At 38.9% G+C, this 19,826-nt stretch overlaps 2 protein-coding genes across 3 annotated transcripts; both read left to right on the top strand.

Moving 5' to 3' along the window:
* The first annotated feature begins 3,611 nt into the window (after window positions 1-3,611).
* On the top strand, window positions 3,612-5,268 carry LOC132446373 (DELTA-actitoxin-Afr1c-like). The gene is made up of 3 exons (XM_060036634.1): window positions 3,612-3,771; window positions 4,322-4,440; window positions 4,725-5,268. The coding sequence occupies exons 2-3, from the start codon at window positions 4,337-4,339 to the stop codon at window positions 5,146-5,148; spliced, it is 528 nt and encodes a 175-aa protein (XP_059892617.1). The 5' UTR covers window positions 3,612-3,771; window positions 4,322-4,336; the 3' UTR covers window positions 5,149-5,268.
* A 434-nt stretch (window positions 5,269-5,702) lies between these two features.
* Window positions 5,703-7,276, top strand: LOC132446372 (DELTA-stichotoxin-Hcr4a-like). 2 transcript variants are annotated; one of them, XM_060036633.1, is made up of 3 exons: window positions 5,703-5,828; window positions 6,067-6,191; window positions 6,738-7,276. In XM_060036633.1, exons 2-3 carry the CDS (start codon window positions 6,088-6,090, stop codon window positions 7,165-7,167), a joined length of 534 nt encoding a protein of 177 aa, XP_059892616.1. In that variant the 5' UTR covers window positions 5,703-5,828; window positions 6,067-6,087; the 3' UTR covers window positions 7,168-7,276. The 2 variants fall into 2 exon arrangements, with proteins under 2 accessions (XP_059892616.1, XP_059892615.1); XM_060036632.1 differs by having other exon boundaries at window positions 5,750-5,824.
* The last annotated feature ends 12,550 nt before the right edge of the window (window positions 7,277-19,826 follow it).

Here is a 19,826-nt window from a genome sequence, read left to right as displayed (position 1 = left end):
GCAGGTACCGTCCTCCTCTCTGTCCTCCTTGAATAGCTGCTCAGAGCTCTGGATAATGACTGAGGTCAATGCTACAGGCGTGTAGTCAATCATGAAGGGGGCTAGGGTGCTCTTGGGCACAGGGACAACGGTGGTCCTCTTGAAGCAGGTGATCAGAGAGGACACGCTGAGGGAGAGGTTAAAGAAATCACTGAAGACCTCTACTAGCTGATCTGCCCTAGCCTTGCCTAGCCTCGGATACAGGTGATCCATTGACTTAGCACTCAGTGACTGCAGGTTTGGGTCGCTGTCCCTCTCTAAGCGCAGGTAAAAGTTGTTGTCCCTTGTAGTCTGTTGAGCGCATGTGGAGTTGTAGTTAGACTATACTTTAGTCGATTATTGCCCTTTTTGCTTATCTGATGGCCGGGCGAAGGTCGAATCTGGCCTTTGTTTACTGGTCAGGATTCCTGGAGTTATAGTGGCCATCAACCCAGGACATCTGATTAGGACAACATCGATGCAGTGGTGAATGTGGCAGGAGACTCGTTTATGTCCTCACCGGCTGCCTCTTCATACCTCAGCCAGTCGTGGCATGAGTGTAGAAACTGTCTCATCACTCCATTTTCAGAGCTGGCCTGACCTGTGGAAGCCTTTGTTTGCATGCGGAAAGGACAAGAATGTAGGCATGTTCAGCCTTTCCAAAAGAAAGGCGAGCGAGGGGTTTGTAGCTGTCCCAGAATGTGGTTTAACAATGGTCCAGGGCCGGCTCTCCACATGTGGGATTTAGGCAGGACCTTCTTCATACTGGCTCTGTTTGAAACTCCAAAAAAAAAAACGGTTCCTCTTTTGCAGACCAACCGAAGCAATGGTCTTGTGTGCCGTGGGAGATATAGGGGGATATAGACTAACTCAGAATGACTGATCTGAACTCCCGGGGAAAATAGAAGGGTTTAAACATAGCAACTCAAGGAGTGGGGAGCAACATGATGCAAGTGCTGCTTAATCCATAGCTCATAGAAGGTTCACCATAGCACAGAGCTTACTGTGCTTGCTTGAATCAACTGTTCTGTCCTGGCTAAAGACCTGGAATCCAGCCGATGTTACGGCCTGGTCAGAAATCTATGTGTCAACCCACATCGATTGAACATTAGCCAGTAAAAGGATTGGAAGAGCAAGTTTTAAATAGTAGTAGAATTCCGGCACGTCTGCCCTGTTTCAACTTCTTCTGTCTTGTTAGTAAACAAAGACATCTCTTCCATCGAAGCTCGTATTCCGGCAAGTTCAATTAAAGAAAATTAAAAAAAAATTCTATGCCAAGTCATCATCTTATATTCGCTAGTGTGTGACAATCTTACCTAATACACGAAAAGGCTAGGCAGCTGGAACTGAGCACTCATCATTAGGGCCATGTTGGAGCTATGGTTCTGAACTGAGCACTCATCATTAGGGCCATGTTGGAGCTATGGTTCTGAACTGAGCACTCATCATCAGGGCCATGTTGGAGCTATGGTTCTGAACTGAGCACTCATCATCAGGGCCATGTTGGAGCTATGGTTCTGAACTGAGCACTCATCATCAGGGCCATGTTGGAGCTATGGTTCTGAACTGAGCACTCATCATTAGGGCCATGTTGGAGCTATGGTTCTGAACTGAGCACTCATCATTAGGGCCATGTTGGAGCTATGGTTCTGAACTGAGCACTCATCATTAGGGCCATGTTGGAGCTATGGTTCTGGCGGCCAATCTTTGAGAGGTTGACAGTTATTATGATCCCAGGGACAGGAATTCAATATGTTGTATTACTCATACCCCCAGGCGGTCTTGGTACTTCCCAGCTTTTGGCAGGACTCGACTAGCTCTGTCATACAGATATGTCTTTCAATTTCAAAACCGCCATCAAACATGGCGGACATCGGTGTGTTTTCAAACGTATACAAACACTACTCTAACTCAAGCAATACATTTCTAGTAATTTTACAAATGGATTTAAAAGACGTATGAAGACCAGAATATTAACATATGAGTGTACTCTATTTACAATCATTAAAAATTGTTAGTTTTAATTTAATCAATGCACATGGATGTTTACAAACACACACACACACACACACACACACACACACACACACACACACACACACACACACACACACACACACACAGGCACAGACACAAAACAACACACACATTTACATCAATACACACTTATTCATGCGTTATTTTTTCCTTTCCTTGGGTCGCTGCCGGGGCAGTGTGTCATCATCAGGATGTAACTCTAAGGCTAGCGGTCTTTGAGTCAAAAGACAGTCACGGCCTGACACACATGACCCCCAGATATGACCCTCAGACCTCAGACAGGGGGAGGGAGAGAGGAGGGAGGGTTCAGAGAAGCAAGCCCCCCAGTTCTGAAGGACCCGTGTCCTGTCTTAAAGACACACACGCACAAATGCCCTGTGTAAAGGACACACACACACACACACACACACACACACACACACACACACACACACACACACACACACACACACACACACACACACACACACACACACACACACACACACACACACACACACACAAACACACACACATGAACTGTGTACAGACACACACAAAGTACAGGAAACACACAAACATCTTAAGGGACAAAGACACACACTGTACCCAACACACACATTTACAGTGTACCCTACCACACATATATACTCACACCCACACACAAACACTATATCAACTAGTCATTGAACTACACAGAGTGTACAGGCCATATTTGCAGTTGTGTATTTGAAAGTGTGTTCCATCCTGAAGTGTGGTAGGTGTGTTGATGTTTTTGTGCTTGGCAGGACAATGTGCCCTGAGCCATCCTGTCTGCCGTGTCTCTGAATGGACTCCAAGAGCTTCAGGATGAAAGCTGCTCCCAAGAGTCAAGCTTTGTCACACTCTTTTTGTTTAGATTGGACTAGAAACTACACCATCCTGAACGTTTACTGTAGGGCCAGAAAGACCAGGTTAGCCTTGGAAACTGAACAGAATTAACAATACTATGGCTACAACAGAAGCTATTTCAGGTGAGCTGGTTTGAGCACCCCGTGCTAAAGCACCTGTGAGTCATCACTAAGAAGGCCCAGGGCGTGGTGTCAAACTGCCAACCTCACCGCTATTGTTTTAACCTGGTGTTAAAATCGAGGTTTACTGCAACATTCAAAAAAATGTAAATGTTAACAGGTCCAAAATAATAATAATAATAATCTGATTAAAACTACAATTCAAATAGTGGCCAACCAGTATACAAGACTGATGACTTGCAGGTTTTTTGACTTTGACATTTTTTATGAACAGTAAACTGCATTGATATTTCATTATTCGTTTGAAGTCATATCATTTATCACCAGTATAAGCCGAAAGTGAAGCCAAAATAGCTTTTTCACCATCCTTGATTTCATTTTAAAAGGTAGAACTATGAAAACGTTAGCTGATGAAAGATGTTGCACAAATCTGGACCGAAGCCAATTATTGTGTGCGTGTGCGTGTGCGTGTGCGTGCGTGCGTGCGTGTGTGTGTGTGTGTGCGTGTGTGGCTCAGAGAGAGAGACAGAGGGAGTTAGGGGTTTGATTGTGCATGTGTGTGTGACAGAAAGGGAGAACCAGGGAGCTAGGGGTGTGGCAATGTGTGTGTGAGGGGCAGAGAGAGAGAACCAGGGAGTTAGGGGTGTGACCGTTTGCTTGTCTCCATTCTGAGCCTGTGGCAGTGTTCAGTCACCTCTACGCCCTGCTACCTGGAACTTAACAGACGGTAAGTAATTCTTACCACTTCACACTACCACAATATTTCCCAAAATACACAAGGTGTGTATGTAGAGAAAGAGAGTGAAAGATACTGCAGATCATGTATAAGTTAGATATATGAATGTCTTTTTATTTGCATTGCATCTGCATCTATTGTAGATCTACTGTGTTGTGATGTGTATTGCTTCGAATGCAACCAGTTTGTTTAGTTACTGTTGTTTTGTTTTTTCATTCTAAATAAATTTGAAACAACAAAGAGCAAGTAGAAAGTATACTATGTTCTTTATTAAAACTTCACTGCTCTAGGATATGTTTTTTGTCATTGATTATATGCAAAGAAGTGATTGTATTTAAAATGAAAGCGTTAATACATCAGCACTGTTGTACTGTACAGCTAGCATAGGCCTTGCGTATTACACAGTTGGCATTAATTAAGTATCGTGAAATTGGCAGTAGCATTATGTGGGAAGCATATCCCAGATAGCTGAGCAGCGGGTATCTCAAGCTGGCATCAGTGTTGTGCACCCTATCACTAGATGAACTGTGTGTGTCTTTAGGCACCAGAAGAAACCATGCCAGAGACTGCCGAGTCCCACGCCGTTGCGCTCACCACCAACCGCAACTGTACCGTCGAGATCACCAACATCAGCAGCTCCTTCTGCCTGGTCAACCCCAAGTACGTCTGCACCTTTACCTGCTTCATGCCACCATCTTACTACTTTATACCTCCATCTTACTCTCCCCCTCTTAACCATGCTCAAAATAGTTCCTTTTTCATTAGCAGTCTGCCTACTTTAGCTGAATTCACAATCAGACTTTTTGGATGAGGCATGTGCTGAATTACAAGATGGTGAATCTCGTCATTTAGCCAGGAAGTCATTCCCGTTGTTTCCCGTCGTTCGTGGTTGTCACACTGACGGTGTATCCCCCCCCCCCCCCCCAACCCTCGCTGTCTTCCAGGGTGTTCATGGAGAGCGGCTTCTGCTTCAGCCCCCCCCAGCCCACGGTGCGCACCGGCCTGACGGAGGTGTGCTCCTTCACCAAGGACGACAACACGGCCACGGGCACCGTGGGCGTGCTCACCTACGAGCTCTTCGACATGCGCAAGCGCCACTGCAACGAGCTGATGGCGCTGATGTTCTCCGTGCCCTTTGACGACAACGTCTACAAGAACTGGCTGGGCCTGGGCATCTTCGAGCACACGCGGGAGGTCGACGAGAAGCTCTACAAGCACATGTACTACGAGAAGGACTTCACCAACTTCCTGCGGCACGAGGCGGACGGCTCCGGCGTGAAGTACACGGGCCGCATGCTGGACGTGCGCGGGACCATGTCCAGTGAAGGGCGGGCCATCATCAAACTGGAGGTCTACGATAAGATGTGAGCGGTGGCAGAGTGGCGAGGTCCTGCTTATACTGAATAAAGATGTCCTCTGGGAAGTCTTAACTGTTGTTACTTCACACCGCTGGTGCTTTTTAACAAATAAAAACTAGAGGAAAATAAACCTTGCTTGAGTGTCCATGTGTATCCCCGGATTAGCATCTTGGTCTGAAAATAAACACACCTTGTTTTGTTACAATGGCCACCAAACAGGAATACTGTTTGGGTCAGGGTTGACTGATTTTCCCTGCATGACATAAACCTTGAGGTGCAGGTAGCACATATAACTCACATTTTCCTCTCTATTCAATGGAGTGGGCATACCTGTTCCAAAACAGACAGACAAAAGGTGGGGCACCCCAAACGTTAGCCAACTAATCTTCTGGCTCCGCACTATGGCTCAGGCATGTTGACATTCACGTTCTGTACATACCTAGGGCCTCCAGCGAGGATGTACCAAGGTGGGTCACAGGTGAGTCAGAACGTGGGCAACCGGTGAGACAAAACCGGAGAGAGGGGAGGGAGGGACAGGTAGGGTGTGGTCCCAGGGTGGAGAGAGAGGCTCTGGTTCTAGGGGTGTGGTGTCTAAGCATTCCACGACAAGGGTGATCTGCGATGAGGGAACAATTGCTTTCAGACCGTGAGGCAGTCAAGGGAGGAACACCAGCTGCTCCAGAAAGGTAAGTTGAAAACGTCCACAAGTCATACAGCGAGGAAGAACTTGCATGCTTCATGTGCAACAAATGTATTTGCTTTGTTTATTGCTTGCAATGCACTCTTTTAACATTGGCCAGTAAGAATTACTGTCTGACTTAAACTGTGTAATAATTATAAGTTGTGTTAGCGTTGACAATTGGCAGGTGTGATAACGTTTAGACCAGAACTGTGTTGCTTGCTCTACCAATCTCTGTTCTCTCTATAGAGATACTGTAGAGACAATACCATGCCTGAATCAGCCGATGCCGTGGCGGCTAACATGAAAAGTCGCAGAAATGTCACCATCGAGATCACGAATCTCACCCAAGCATACTGCCTGATCGACCCCAAGTAAGTTTGTCTCTGTGTAGACTAGCCGTAGGCAATCATCATGATAATAGATTGTTATAAAAGTAGAACGGTGCACTCTAATTATCAATGTGAAGAAACAGCTCATTCTTTTCACTGAAGCCCAGAACTAGGACTGGATACTGCCGTGTTTCTTAAGGCTGACAGCAGCATGATACCGTGGCGCCCCTCTGTGGTTGCCAATTGCCACTCCTCTCCATTCAACTAGTGTTCTCTGCAGTAGTCAACCGACCTTCTAAACCGGCAATTTAAAACCAAAAGTGTAGCATTTAAATCCAATGCAGTTGTGACTTTTAAATGATTACCGAAACTCAATGCCTCCAAATGCACATGTATTTCACTGTCACATGACAGGTAAGGGATTGGGTAGTCAGTGGTTTGGCTGAAAAGTTACTGAGTTCGATCCCCAACGTCCGCAGCATAGTAGACATACCCTACCGGCTCTATGATGACGATTCCCGTTAAATTACTTTTTATAAAAGTTAATCACAGTTAACACTAAATAAAATGATTATCTCTTTCGGAAAGGGTGTTCATGGAGAGTGGCAAAACCCACAGCCCCCCCCAGCCCACGGTTCGCCCACTGAAGACCGAGGTCTGCAACTTCACCAAGGAAGGGGGGGCGGCATGCGGCGCCGTGGGCGTGATGACCTACGACCTGTACCACCGCGACCACAGGGACTCCGGCGAGAAGGTGGCCGTCATGTTCTCTGTGCCCTACGACAACAACATGTACAAGAACTGGTTCGCCGTGGGCGTGTACCCTAAGGCCACGGAGTGCGACGAGAAGCTGTACAAGGAGATGTACTACGACAAGGAGCAGAAGGGCTTCGTCCGCTTAGAGTGCAGCGGTACGGGGATCACCTTCAGCGGCCGTAACCTCGACGTCAAAGCCACCATGTCGCCGCTGGGCCGCGCCATCATGAAGGTCGAGGTGTGGGACAAGCTGTTCTGTTAGAGTGGGGGTCGTTGTGTTGAAGTCGAGTAGGCCTACCGTGCGCACCTGACGTTTGTGATGTTATGTACGTATTGTACCACATGATAATAAACACAAGCAATGAATACAATTCTTTCATTTACCGACTTTTTTGTTCATTTGATAGGGATGGGCATTCAATCAACATCAATAAATCAACTTCCCTGTACTGACAGCACGGTTACCCAAAATGTGATGTGCCTAAATGGCACCTCATAGCCCCCTCTAGTGGTGGCGCAGGTGCCGGTGACGCTGTCAGCCCTCTGTTTATAATTTAAAATAGATGGGGCGAGGACGGGCAGAGCCTTATACATAAAACACTCATATTGCTATTGAATTCTTAAACTCAATTCGCAAAGCTTACAAAAATTAAATTTTTATCATGAAATAACTTTTTTTTTGTATGGCTTTCTTGAAGAGTAATTGCATTGATTTAAGTGAAGTTACATCTTAAAGTGACAAGTTAGTAAACACCACACGATGTTGAAAAAAGTCACATTCAGAAAGGCCCTGATTTGCCTACAATTATATAAATAAAATGTTATGGTGTTTGATTCCTCATTCGGGTGACTTAAAAGGTTCATGTAGAATCTGTGACCCCTATATTTGAACTAATTTACTTTGTCAAGCGCCGCCCCTCTCAGTAACACTTGTTTTGCAAACAAAATATTGGTATGCAAATTAAATTAAATTCAGTAATACAGTCCCAAAGATGGATCATTGCAGATGTAATAATTAGAGAGGCTTCTTGGATGTCCTTTGCAAATGAATGCATCAACATAAATTATTCATGTTTTCGTGACAGGCGTAGGTAGGTCATTGATATAATCGGAATTGGTGCAGGAATAGCCTTGTGGGACCCTGCAGGGGGTCAAGATAACGATATTTGGTGTCGTCAACACAAACACATTGCTTTGTATTGGATAAGATTTCATCTACAGGATAGATCGTTCAGAAAAATTTCAATTGGTTATGTTAGATAATGGAACGTGGGGGTCAATATAAAATACCTTCTTTAAGTCCCAAAAGATAGGATTCAAAATGGGAACTCTTCTCTGGTGGGCCCAGATTGCATAGGCTGCAGAGGGGTGCAGACTTTATTTAGATGGCCAGTCAGTAGGTTTGCTTTCCAATTCTCAGCAAACATACGTATTATCGGGAGGATGCTGATTGGCTGATAGGTAGCAATGTCTATTTTGTCCTAGGTTTAAAGGACTCATGTCATGCCACCAGATGTAGGTGTGATTGGCTGGTACAAGCCAACGGCACAGGGAAGGAATGGTTTTCATAGTGACATCACAAGTGGGCGTGTCCAACTGAACGTTCGCTGGATAGATCAGTCTACCAGCCTACCCAGTGGACAAACGTTGCGCATATATCCAGGGACGCGGGAAGTCAGTCCGAGGGGGGCGTGCTGAGAGAGAATCTATATAACGACGTCATAATAAATGCTGCGCAACATCCATTGTTTACAGAGACGAGATGACGGGTGACGTCACATTCAGGGATCCGCTCTGATAAACACTCTACTGGTGTGTAAAAAGAGTTCTGCCAACTAGCCACTGTTATTCACAAACGTTAGCAAGTAAACAATGTGGAAATTAGAGTCAACTCGGCTGATACTGTGCTGAATTTCATACACTAACAACATGCCGACAAGCTGTTGCGATCCGGGATTATACACAGCGTTATAACAAGGATTCAGGAGGTTATTTCTAAAGGTTTACAAAGGAAAGTGACAATAATAGAAAGCCTTCATTTTCATCCAGAGTTACGAGTTGTCTGATATGAGGAAAGTGACGGTTTCTCCGTCAAGTGAACCGTCTTTGCTCTTTTTTTGCCAACCAGATTACGTGCGGGATTCCAGAATCAAAACGATAACATTCAACGTGTCTATTAATATGGCAGCAACATTTTACACCAGTTTTAGAATGTTCACTACAACAGATGTTGAACACCAACATGCTTATGTAAAATCAGCATAGTACCGATAATGTGATAAATATCATAAAAAGGGTGGATGTCAATAATTTAATGAAAAATCATGTTGTATGATAAAATCGTAAAAAAAATAAAAAAAAACATTGATTTGTTCAGAAAACTTTCTCACTTGCAGTTACAGCCAGGGGCCGCTGCAGCACCCAAAGCACCCCCACTTCCCGCGTCCCTGGGTAACACTGTTGTTTTTTATTGGTCGTCACGAAAAAAAACATAAGGGGTAACACTGTTGTTTTTCATTGGTCGTCATGAAAAAAAACATAAGGGGTAACACTGTTCTCTTTGTCAAATAAAATATAAGGGGTAACCCTGTCGTTTTTGTTCAGTTGTCAGGAAAAAACCATAAGGGGTAACACTGTCGTTTTTTATTGGTCGTCATGAAAAAAAACATAAGGGAAATAATAGAAATACACACATACATTTTAATGTCATGTATATCCTATTTATTGATGATTGATTATTGTGTATTGTCATCGCCTCAGTGGTGCAGTGGAGTGCACTCTGCCTAACCCACTGGAGACCGCGGCTCAATTTCTGTGGAATACAACATATCTTTAATTTTAAACGTAATGCTATCATGTCTATTGCATGTATAACCACAGACATATTTAAAATACAATTCTCAGTGGGAAGTGGAGGGAGCTGTGAGCTTACCCCCTGGAGACCGGGGTTCAAGTCTGTTTGATATCTTATCTCTATTTCATCCGAATTATAAAGTCAAGCATAACCATTCTGTTGACTTTATTCGGTGTCTTGATGGTGCATTGATAAGTTCGGAGGTTAACTCTCTAAACAGCTCAGGTTTGTATCCCCGCAAAAACGTCAACATGAGAGGTAACTGTCGTTTTTTATCGGCCGTCATGAAATAAACATAAGGGGTAACACTGTCGATATTTATCAAATAAAACATAATAAAACATAATAAAACACTGTTGTTTTTCTTTGGTCGTCATGAAAAAAACCACAAGGGGTAACACTGTCGTTTTTTATTGGTCATCATGAAAAAAAACATAAGGGGTAACACTGTTGTTTTTTATTGGTCGTCGTGAAAAAAAACAAAGGGGAACACTTTTGTCTTTGTCAAATATTTTATAAGGGGTAACACTGTCGTTTTTTATTGGTCGTCATGAAAAAAAACATAAGGGAAATAATAGAAATACACACATACATTTTAATGTCATGTATATCCTCTTTGTTGACCATTGATTATTGTGTATTGGCATCGCCTCAGTGGTGCAGTGGAGTGTACTCTGCCTAACCCCCTGGAGACCGGTGTTCAAGTCCTGTTGATGTCATCTATTTGAAGACACTTATCTCTATTTCATGCGAATTATAAAGTCAAGTATAACCTTTGTGATGATGTTATCCGGTGTCTTGATGGTGCATTGTTAAGTTCAGAGGTTAACACTCTAAACAGCTCATGTTCGGATCCCTGCAAAAACATAACACTGTCGATATTTATCAAATAAAATATAGGGGGTGACACTGTTGTTTTTCTTTGGTCTTCATGACGATCTTCATGTCGATCTTTATCAATTAAAACATAGGGGGTTTTATAAAACACTGTCGTTTTTATTAAATGAAACATGAGGGGTGACACTGTCGTTTTTCTTTGGTAGTCACGAAAAAAACCATAAGGGGTAACACTGTTGTTTTTTATTGGTCGTCATGAATAAAAACATAAGGGGTAACACTGTTGTTTTTTATTGGTCGTCATGAATAAAAACATAAGGGGTAACACTGTTGTTTTTTATTGGTCGTCATGAAAAAAAACATAAGCGGTAACACTGTTGTTTTTTATTGGTCGTCATGAATAAAAACATAAGGGGTAACACTGTTGTTTTTTATTGGTCGTCATGAATAAAAACATAAGGGGTAACACTGTTCCTTTTTTTATTGTTCGTCATAAAAAAAACATAAGGGGTAACACTGTCGTTTTTATTAAATGAAACATGAGGGGTGACACTGTCGTTTTTCTTTGGTAGTCACGAAAAAAACATAAGGGGTAAAACTGTTGTTTTTTATTGGTTGTCATGAATAAAAACATAAGGGGTAACACTGTTCCTTTTTTTATTGGTCGTCATGAATAAAAACATAAGGCGTAACACTGTTGTTTTTTATTGGTCATCATGAAAAAAAACATAAGGGGTAACACTGTTGTTTTTTATTGGTCGTCATGAATAAAAACATAAGGGGTAACACTGTTGTTTTTTATTGGTCGTCATGAATAAAAACCATAAGGGGTAACACTGTTGTTTTTTATTGGTCGTCATGAATAAAAACATAAGGGGTAACACTGTTCCTCTTTTTATTGGTCGTCATGAAAAAAAACATAAGGGGTAACACTGTTGTTTTTTATTGGTCGTCATGAATAAAAACATAAGGGGTAACACTGTTGTTTTTTATTGGTCATCATGAAAAAAAACATAAGGGGTAACACTGTAGTTTTTTATTGGTCGTCATGAATAAAAACATAAGGGGTAACACTGTTGTTTTTTATTGGTCGTCATGAATAAAAACATAAGGGGTAACACTGTTGTTTTTTATTGGTCGTCATGAATAAAAACATAAGGGAAAACACTGTTCCTTTTTTTATTGTTCGTCATGAAAAAAAACATAAGGGGTAACACTGTAGTTACTATTAAATGAAACATGAGGGGTGACACTGTCGTTTTTCTTTGGTAGTCACGAAAAAAACATAAGGGGTAACACTGTTGTTTTTTATTGGTCGTCATGAATAAAAACCATAAGGGGTAACACTGTTGTTTTTTATTGGTCGTCATGAATAAAAACATAAGGGGTAACACTGTTCCTTTTTTTATTGGTCGTCATGAAAAAAAACATAAGGGGTAACACTGTTGTTTTTTATTGGTCGTCATGAATAAAAACATAAGGGGTAACACTGTTGTTTTTTATTGGTCATCATGAAAAAAAACATAAGGGGTAACACTGTTGTTTTTTATTGGTCGTCATGAATAAAAACATAGGGGGTAACACTGTTGTTTTTTATTGGTCGTCATGAATAAAAACATAAGGGGTAACACTGTTGTTTTTTATTGGTCGTCATGAATAAAAACATAAGGGAAAACACTGTTCCTTTTTTTATTGTTCGTCATGAAAAAAAACATAAGGGGTAACACTGTAGTTACTATTAAATGAAACATGAGGAGTGACACTGTCGTTTTTCTTTGGTAGTCACGAAAAAAACATAAGGGGTAACACTGTTCCTTTTTTTATTGGTCGTCATGAAAAGAAACATAAGGGGTAACACTGTTGTTTTTTATTGGTCGTCATGAATAAAAACATAAGGGGTAACACTGTTGTTTTTTATTGGTCGTCATGAATGAAACCATAAGGGGTAACACCGTTCCTTTTTTTATTGGTCGTCATGAATAAAAACATAAGGGGTTACACAGTTGTTTTTTATTGGTCGTCATGAATAAAAACATAAGGGGTAACACTGTTGTTTTTTATTGGTCGTCATGAATAAAATCCATAAGGGGTAACACTGTTGTTTTTTATTGGTCGTCATGAATAAAAACATTAGGGGTAACACTGTTGTTTTTTATTGGTCGTCATGAATAAAAACATAAGGGGTAACACTGTTGTTTTTTATTGGTCGTCATGAATAAAAACATAAGGGGTAACACTGTTGTTTTTTATTGGTCGTCATGAAAAAAAACATAAGGGGTAACACTGTAGTTTTTTATTGGTCGTCATGAATAAAAACATAAGGGGTAACAGTGTTGTTTTTTATTGGTCGTCATGAATAAAAACATAAGGGGTAACACTGTTGTTTTTTATTGGTCGTCATGAATAAAAACATAAGGGAAAACACTGTTCCTTTTTTTATTGTTCGTCATGAAAAAAAACATAAGGGGTAACACTGTAGTTACTATTAAATGAAACATGAGGGGTGACACTGTCGTTTTTCTTTGGTAGTCACGAAAAAAACATAAGGGGTAACACTGTTGTTTTTTATTGGTCGTCATGAATAAAAACCATAAGGGGTAACACTGTTGTTTTTTATTGGTCGTCATGAATAAAAACATAAGGGGTAACACTGTTCCTTTTTTTATTGGTCGTCATGAAAAAAAACATAAGGGGTAACACTGTTGTTTTTTATTGGTCGTCATGAATAAAAACATAAGGGGTAACACTGTTGTTTTTTATTGGTCATCATGAAAAAAAACATAAGGGGTAACACTGTTGTTTTTTATTGGTCGTCATGAATAAAAACATAAGGGGTAACACTGTTGTTTTTTATTGGTCGTCATGAATAAAAACATAAGGGGTAACACTGTTGTTTTTTATTGGTCGTCATGAATAAAAACATAAGGGAAAACACTGTTCCTTTTTTTATTGTTCGTCATGAAAAAAAACATAAGGGGTAACACTGTAGTTACTATTAAATGAAACATGAGGAGTGACACTGTCGTTTTTCTTTGGTAGTCACGAAAAAAACATAAGGGGTAACACTGTTCCTTTTTTTATTGGTCGTCATAAAAAGAAACATAAGGGGTAACACTGTTGTTTTTTATTGGTCGTCATGAATAAAAACATAAGGGGTAACACTGTTGTTTTTTATTGGTCGTCATGAATGAAACCATAAGGGGTAACACCGTTCCTTTTTTTATTGGTCGTCATGAATAAAAACATAAGGGGTTACACAGTTGTTTTTTATTGGTCGTCATGAATAAAAACATAAGGGGTAACACTGTTGTTTTTTATTGGTCGTCATGAATAAAATCCATAAGGGGTAACACTGTTGTTTTTTATTGGTCGTCATGAATAAAAACATTAGGGGTAACACTGTTGTTTTTTATTGGTCGTCATGAATAAAAACATAAGGGGTAACACTGTTGTTTTTTATTGGTCGTCATGAATAAAAACATAAGGGGTAACACTGTTGTTTTTTATTCGTTGTCATGAATAAAAACATAAGGGGTAACACTGTTCCTTTTTTTATTGGTCGTCATGAAAAGAAACATAAGGGGTAACACTGTTGTTTTTTATTGGTCGTCATGAATAAAAACATAAGGGGTAACACTGTTGTTTTTTATTGGTCGTCATGAATGAAACCATAAGGGGTAACACCGTTCCTTTTTTTATTGGTCGTCATGAATAAAAACATAAGGGGTAACACTGTTGTTTTTTTATTGGTCGTCATGAATAAAAACATAAGGGGTAACACTGTTGTTTTTTATTGGTCGTCATGAAAAAAAACATAAGGTGTAACACTGTTGTTTTTTATTGGTCGTCATGAATAAAAACATAAGGGGTAACACTGTTGTTTTTTATTGGTCGTCATGAATAAAAACATAAGGGGTAACACTGTTGTTTTTTATGGGTCGTCATGAATAAAAAACATAAGGGAAAACACTGTTCCTTTTTTTATTGTTCGTCATGAAAAAAAACATAAGGGGTAACACTGTAGTTACTATTAAATGAAACATGAGGGGTGACACTGTCGTTTTTCTTTGGTAGTCACGAAAAAAACATAAGGGGTAACACTGTTGTTTTTTATTGGTCGTCATGAATAAAAACCATAAGGGGTAACACTGTTGTTTTTTATTGGTCGTCATGAATAAAAACATCAGGGGTAACACTGTTCCTTTTTTTATTGGTCGTCATGAAAAAAAACATAAGGGGTAACACTGTTGTTTTTTATTGGTCGTCATGAATAAAAACATAAGGGGTAACACTGTTGTTTTTTATTGGTCATCATGAAAAAAAACATAAGGGGTAACATTGTTGTTTTTTATTGGTCGTCATGAATAAAAACATAAGGGGTAACGCTGTTGTTTTTTATTGGTCGTCATGAATAAAAACATAAGGGGTAACACTGTTGTTTTTTATTGGTCGTCATGAATAAAAACATAAGGGAAAACACTGTTCCTTTTTTTATTGTTCGTCATGAAAAAAAACATAAGGGGTAACACTGTAGTTACTATTAAATGAAACATGAGGGGTGACACTGTCGTTTTTCTTTGGTAGTCACGAAAAAAACATAAGGGGTAACACTGTTCCTTTTTTTATTGGTCGTCATGAAAAGGAACATAAGGGGTAACACAGTTGTTTTTTATTGGTCGTCATGAATAAAAACATAAGGGGTAACACTGTTGTTTTTTATTGGTCGTCATGAATGAAACCATAAGGGGTAACACCGTTCCTTTTTTTATTGGTCGTCATGAATAAAAACATAAGGGGTTACACAGTTGTTTTTTATTGGTCGTCATGAATAAAAACATAAGGGGTAACACTGTTGTTTTTTATTGGTCGTCATGAATAAAATCCATAAGGGGTAACACTGTTGTTTTTTATTGGTCGTCATGAATAAAAACATTAGGGGTAACACTGTTGTTTTTTATTGGTCGTCATGAATAAAAACATAAGGGGTAACACTGTTGTTTTTTATTGGTCGTCATGAATAAAATCCATAAGGGGTAACACTGTTGTTTTTTATTGGTCGTCATGAATAAAAACATTAGGGGTAACACTGTTGTTTTTTATTGGTCGTCATGAATAAAAACATAAGGGGTAACACTGTTGTTTTTTATTGGTCGTCATGAATAAAAACATAAGGGGTAACACTGTTGTTTTTTATTGGTCGTCATGAATAAAAACATAAGGGGTAACACTGTTGTTTTTTATTGGTCGTCATGAAAAAAAACATAAGGGGTAACACTGTAGTTACTATTAAATGAAACATGAGGGGTGACACTGTCGTTTTTCTTTGGTAGTCACGAAAAAAACATAAGGGGTAACACTGTTCCTTTTTTTATTGGTCGTCATGAAAAGAAACATAAGGGGTAACACTGTTGTTTTTTATTGGTCGTCATGAATAAAAACATAAGGGGTAACACTGTTGTTTTTTATTGGTCGTCATGAATGAAACCATAAGGGGTAACACCGTTCCTTTTTTTATTGGTCGTCATGAATAAAAACATAAGGGGTTACACAGTTGTTTTTTATTGGTCGTCATGAATAAAAACATAAGGGGTAACACTGTTGTTTTTTATTGGTCGTCATGAATAAAATCCATAAGGGGTAACACTGTTGTTTTTTATTGGTCGTCATGAATAAAAACATTAGGGGTAACACTGTTGTTTTTTATTGGTCGTCATGAATAAAAACATAAGGGGTAACACTGTTGTTTTTTATTGGTCGTCATGAATAAAAACATAAGGGGTAACACTGTTGTTTTTTATTGGTCGTCATGAATAAAAACATAAGGGGTAACACTGTTGTTTTTTATTGGTCGTCATGAATAAAAACATAAGGGGTAACACTGTTCCTTTTTTTATTGTTCGTCATGAAAAAAAACATAAGGGGTAACACTGTCGTTTTTATTAAATGAAACATGAGGGGTGACACTGTCGTTTTTCTTTGGTAGTCACGAAAAAAACATAAGGGGTAACACTGTTGTTTTTTATTGGTCGTCATGAATAAAAACATAAGGGGTAACACTGTTCCTTTTTTTATTGGTCGTCATGAATAAAAACATAAGGGGTAACACTGTTGTTTTTTATTGGTCGTCATGAATAAAAACATAAGGGGTAACACTGTTGTTTTTTATGGGTCGTCATGAATAAAAACCATAAGGGGTAACACTGTTGTTTTTTATTGGTCGTCATGAATAAAAACATAAGGGGTAACACTGTTGTTTTTTTATTGGTCGTCATGAATAAAAACATAAGGGGTAACACTGTTGTTTTTTATTGGTCGTCATGAATAAAAACATAAGGGGTAACACTGTTGTTTTTTATTGGTCGTCATGAATAAAAACATAAGGGGTAACACTGTAGTTACTATTAAATGAAACATGAGGGGTGACACTGTCGTTTTTCTTTGGTAGTCACGAAAAAAACATAAGGGGTAACACTGTTCCTTTTTTTATTGGTCGTCATGAAAAGGAACATAAGGGGTAACACAGTTGTTTTTTATTGGTCGTCATGAATAAAAACATAAGGGGTAACACTGTTGTTTTTTATTGGTCGTCATGAATGAAACCATAAGGGGTAACACCGTTCCTTTTTTTATTGGTCGTCATGAATAAAAACATAAGGGGTTACACAGTTGTTTTTTATTGGTCGTCATGAATAAAAACATAAGGGGTAACACTGTTGTTTTTTATTGGTCGTCATGAATAAAATCCATAAGGGGTAACACTGTTGTTTTTTATTGGTCGTCATGAATAAAAACATTAGGGGTAACACTGTTGTTTTTTATTGGTCGTCATGAATAAAAACATAAGGGGTAACACTGTTGTTTTTTATTGGTCGTCATGAATAAAATCCATAAGGGGTAACACTGTTGTTTTTTATTGGTCGTCATGAATAAAAACATTAGGGGTAACACTGTTGTTTTTTATTGGTCGTCATGAATAAAAACATAAGGGGTAACACTGTTGTTTTTTATTGGTCGTCATGAATAAAAACATAAGGGGTAACACTGTTGTTTTTTATTGGTCGTCATGAATAAAAACATAAGGGGTAACACTGTTGTTTTTTATTGGTCGTCATGAAAAAAAACATAAGGGGTAACACTGTAGTTACTATTAAATGAAACATGAGGGGTGACACTGTCGTTTTTCTTTGGTAGTCACGAAAAAAACATAAGGGGTAACACTGTTCCTTTTTTTATTGGTCGTCATGAAAAGAAACATAAGGGGTAACACTGTTGTTTTTTATTGGTCGTCATGAATAAAAACATAAGGGGTAACACTGTTGTTTTTTATTGGTCGTCATGAATGAAACCATAAGGGGTAACACCGTTCCTTTTTTTATTGGTCGTCATGAATAAAAACATAAGGGGTTACACAGTTGTTTTTTATTGGTCGTCATGAATAAAAACATAAGGGGTAACACTGTTGTTTTTTATTGGTCATCATGAATAAAATCCATAAGGGGTAACACTGTTGTTTTTTATTGGTCGTCATGAATAAAAACATTAGGGGTAACACTGTTGTTTTTTATTGGTCGTCATGAATAAAAACATAAGGGGTAACACTGTTGTTTTTTATTGGTCGTCATGAATAAAAACATAAGGGGTAACACTGTTGTTTTTTATTGGTCGTCATGAATAAAAACATAAGGGGTAACACTGTTGTTTATTATTGGTCGTCATGAATAAAAACATAAGGGGTAACACTGTTCCTTTTTTTATTGTTCGTCATGAAAAAAAACATAAGGGGTAACACTGTCGTTTTTATTAAATGAAACATGAGGGGTGACACTGTCGTTTTTCTTTGGTAGTCACGAAAAAAACATAAGGGGTAACACTGTTGTTTTTTATTGGTCGTCATGAATAAAAACATAAGGGGTAACACTGTTCCTTTTTTTATTGGTCGTCATGAATAAAAACATAAGGGGTAACACTGTTGTTTTTTATTGGTCGTCATGAATAAAAACATAAGGGGTAACACTGTTGTTTTTTATTGGTCGTCATGAATAAAAACATAAGGGGTAACACTGTTGTTTTTTATGGGTCGTCATGAATAAAAACCATAAGGGGTAACACTGTTGTTTTTTAATGGTCGTCATGAATAAAAACATAAGGGGTAACACTGTTGTTTTTTTATTGGTCGTCATGAATAAAAACATAAGGGGTAACACTGTTGTTTTTTATTGGTCGTCATGAATAAAAACATAAGGGGTAACACTGTTGTTTTTTATTGGTCGTCATGAATAAAAACATAAGGGGTAACACTGTTGTTTTTTATTGGTCGTCATGAATAAAAACATAAGGGGTAACACTGTTGTTTTTTATTGGTTGTCATGAATAAAAACATAAGGGGTAACACTGTTCTTTTTTATTGGTCGTCATGAATAAAAACATTAGGGGTAACACTGTTGTTTTTTATTGGTCGTCATGAATAAAAACATAAGGGGTAACACTGTTGTTTTTTATTGGTCGTCATGAATAAAAACATAAGGGGTAACACTGTTCCTTTTTTTATTGTTCGTCATGAAAAAAAACATAAGGGGTAACACTGTCGTTTTTATTAAATGAAACATGAGGGGTGACACTGTCGTTTTTCTTTGGTAGTCACGAAAAAAACATGAGGGGTAACACTGTTGTTTTTTATTGGTCGTCATGAATAAAAACATAAGGGGTAACACTGTTCCTTTTTTATTGGTCGTCATGAATAAAAACATAAGGGGTAACACTGTTGTTTTTTATTGGTCGTCATGAATAAAAACATAAGGGGTAACACTGTTCCTTTTTTTATTGTTCGTCATGAAAAAAAACATAAGGGGTAACACTGTCGTTTTTATTAAATGAAACATGAGGGGTGACACTGTCGTTTTTCTTTGGTAGTCACGAAAAAAACATAAGGGGTAACACTGTTGTTTTTTATTGGTCGTCATGAATAAAAACATAAGGGGTAACACTGTTGTTTTTTATTGGTCGTCATGAATAAAAACCATAAGGGGTAACACTGTTGTTTTTTATTGGTCGTCATGAATAAAAACATAAGGGGTAACACTGTTGTTTTTTATTGGTCGTCATGAATAAAAACATAAGGGGTAACACTGTTGTTTTTTATTGGTCGTCATGAATAAAAAACATAAGGGGTAACACTGTTGTTTTTTATTGGTCGTCATGAATAAAAACATAAGGGGTAACACTGTTGTTTT

Source organism: Gadus macrocephalus, chromosome 18 (assembly GCF_031168955.1).
Source record: "Gadus macrocephalus chromosome 18, ASM3116895v1".
Lineage (NCBI taxonomy): Eukaryota > Metazoa > Chordata > Actinopteri > Gadiformes > Gadidae > Gadus > Gadus macrocephalus.
The sequence above is the reverse complement of the archived record's forward strand: the minus strand, read 5'-3'. Positions and strand labels throughout refer to the sequence as shown.

Excerpts from the sequence above, each read along its gene's own strand:
- LOC132446372 (XM_060036633.1), top strand. The coding sequence starts at position 6,088 with ATGCCTGAATCAGCCGATGCCGTGGCGGCTAACATGAAAAGTCGCAGA. Across the intron at positions 6,192-6,737 it reads TACTGCCTGATCGACCCCAA|GGTGTTCATGGAGAGTGGCA; the intron begins GTAAGTTTGTCT and ends TCTTTCGGAAAG.
- LOC132446373 (XM_060036634.1), top strand. The coding sequence starts at position 4,337 with ATGCCAGAGACTGCCGAGTCCCACGCCGTTGCGCTCACCACCAACCGC. Across the intron at positions 4,441-4,724 it reads TTCTGCCTGGTCAACCCCAA|GGTGTTCATGGAGAGCGGCT; the intron begins GTACGTCTGCAC and ends GCTGTCTTCCAG.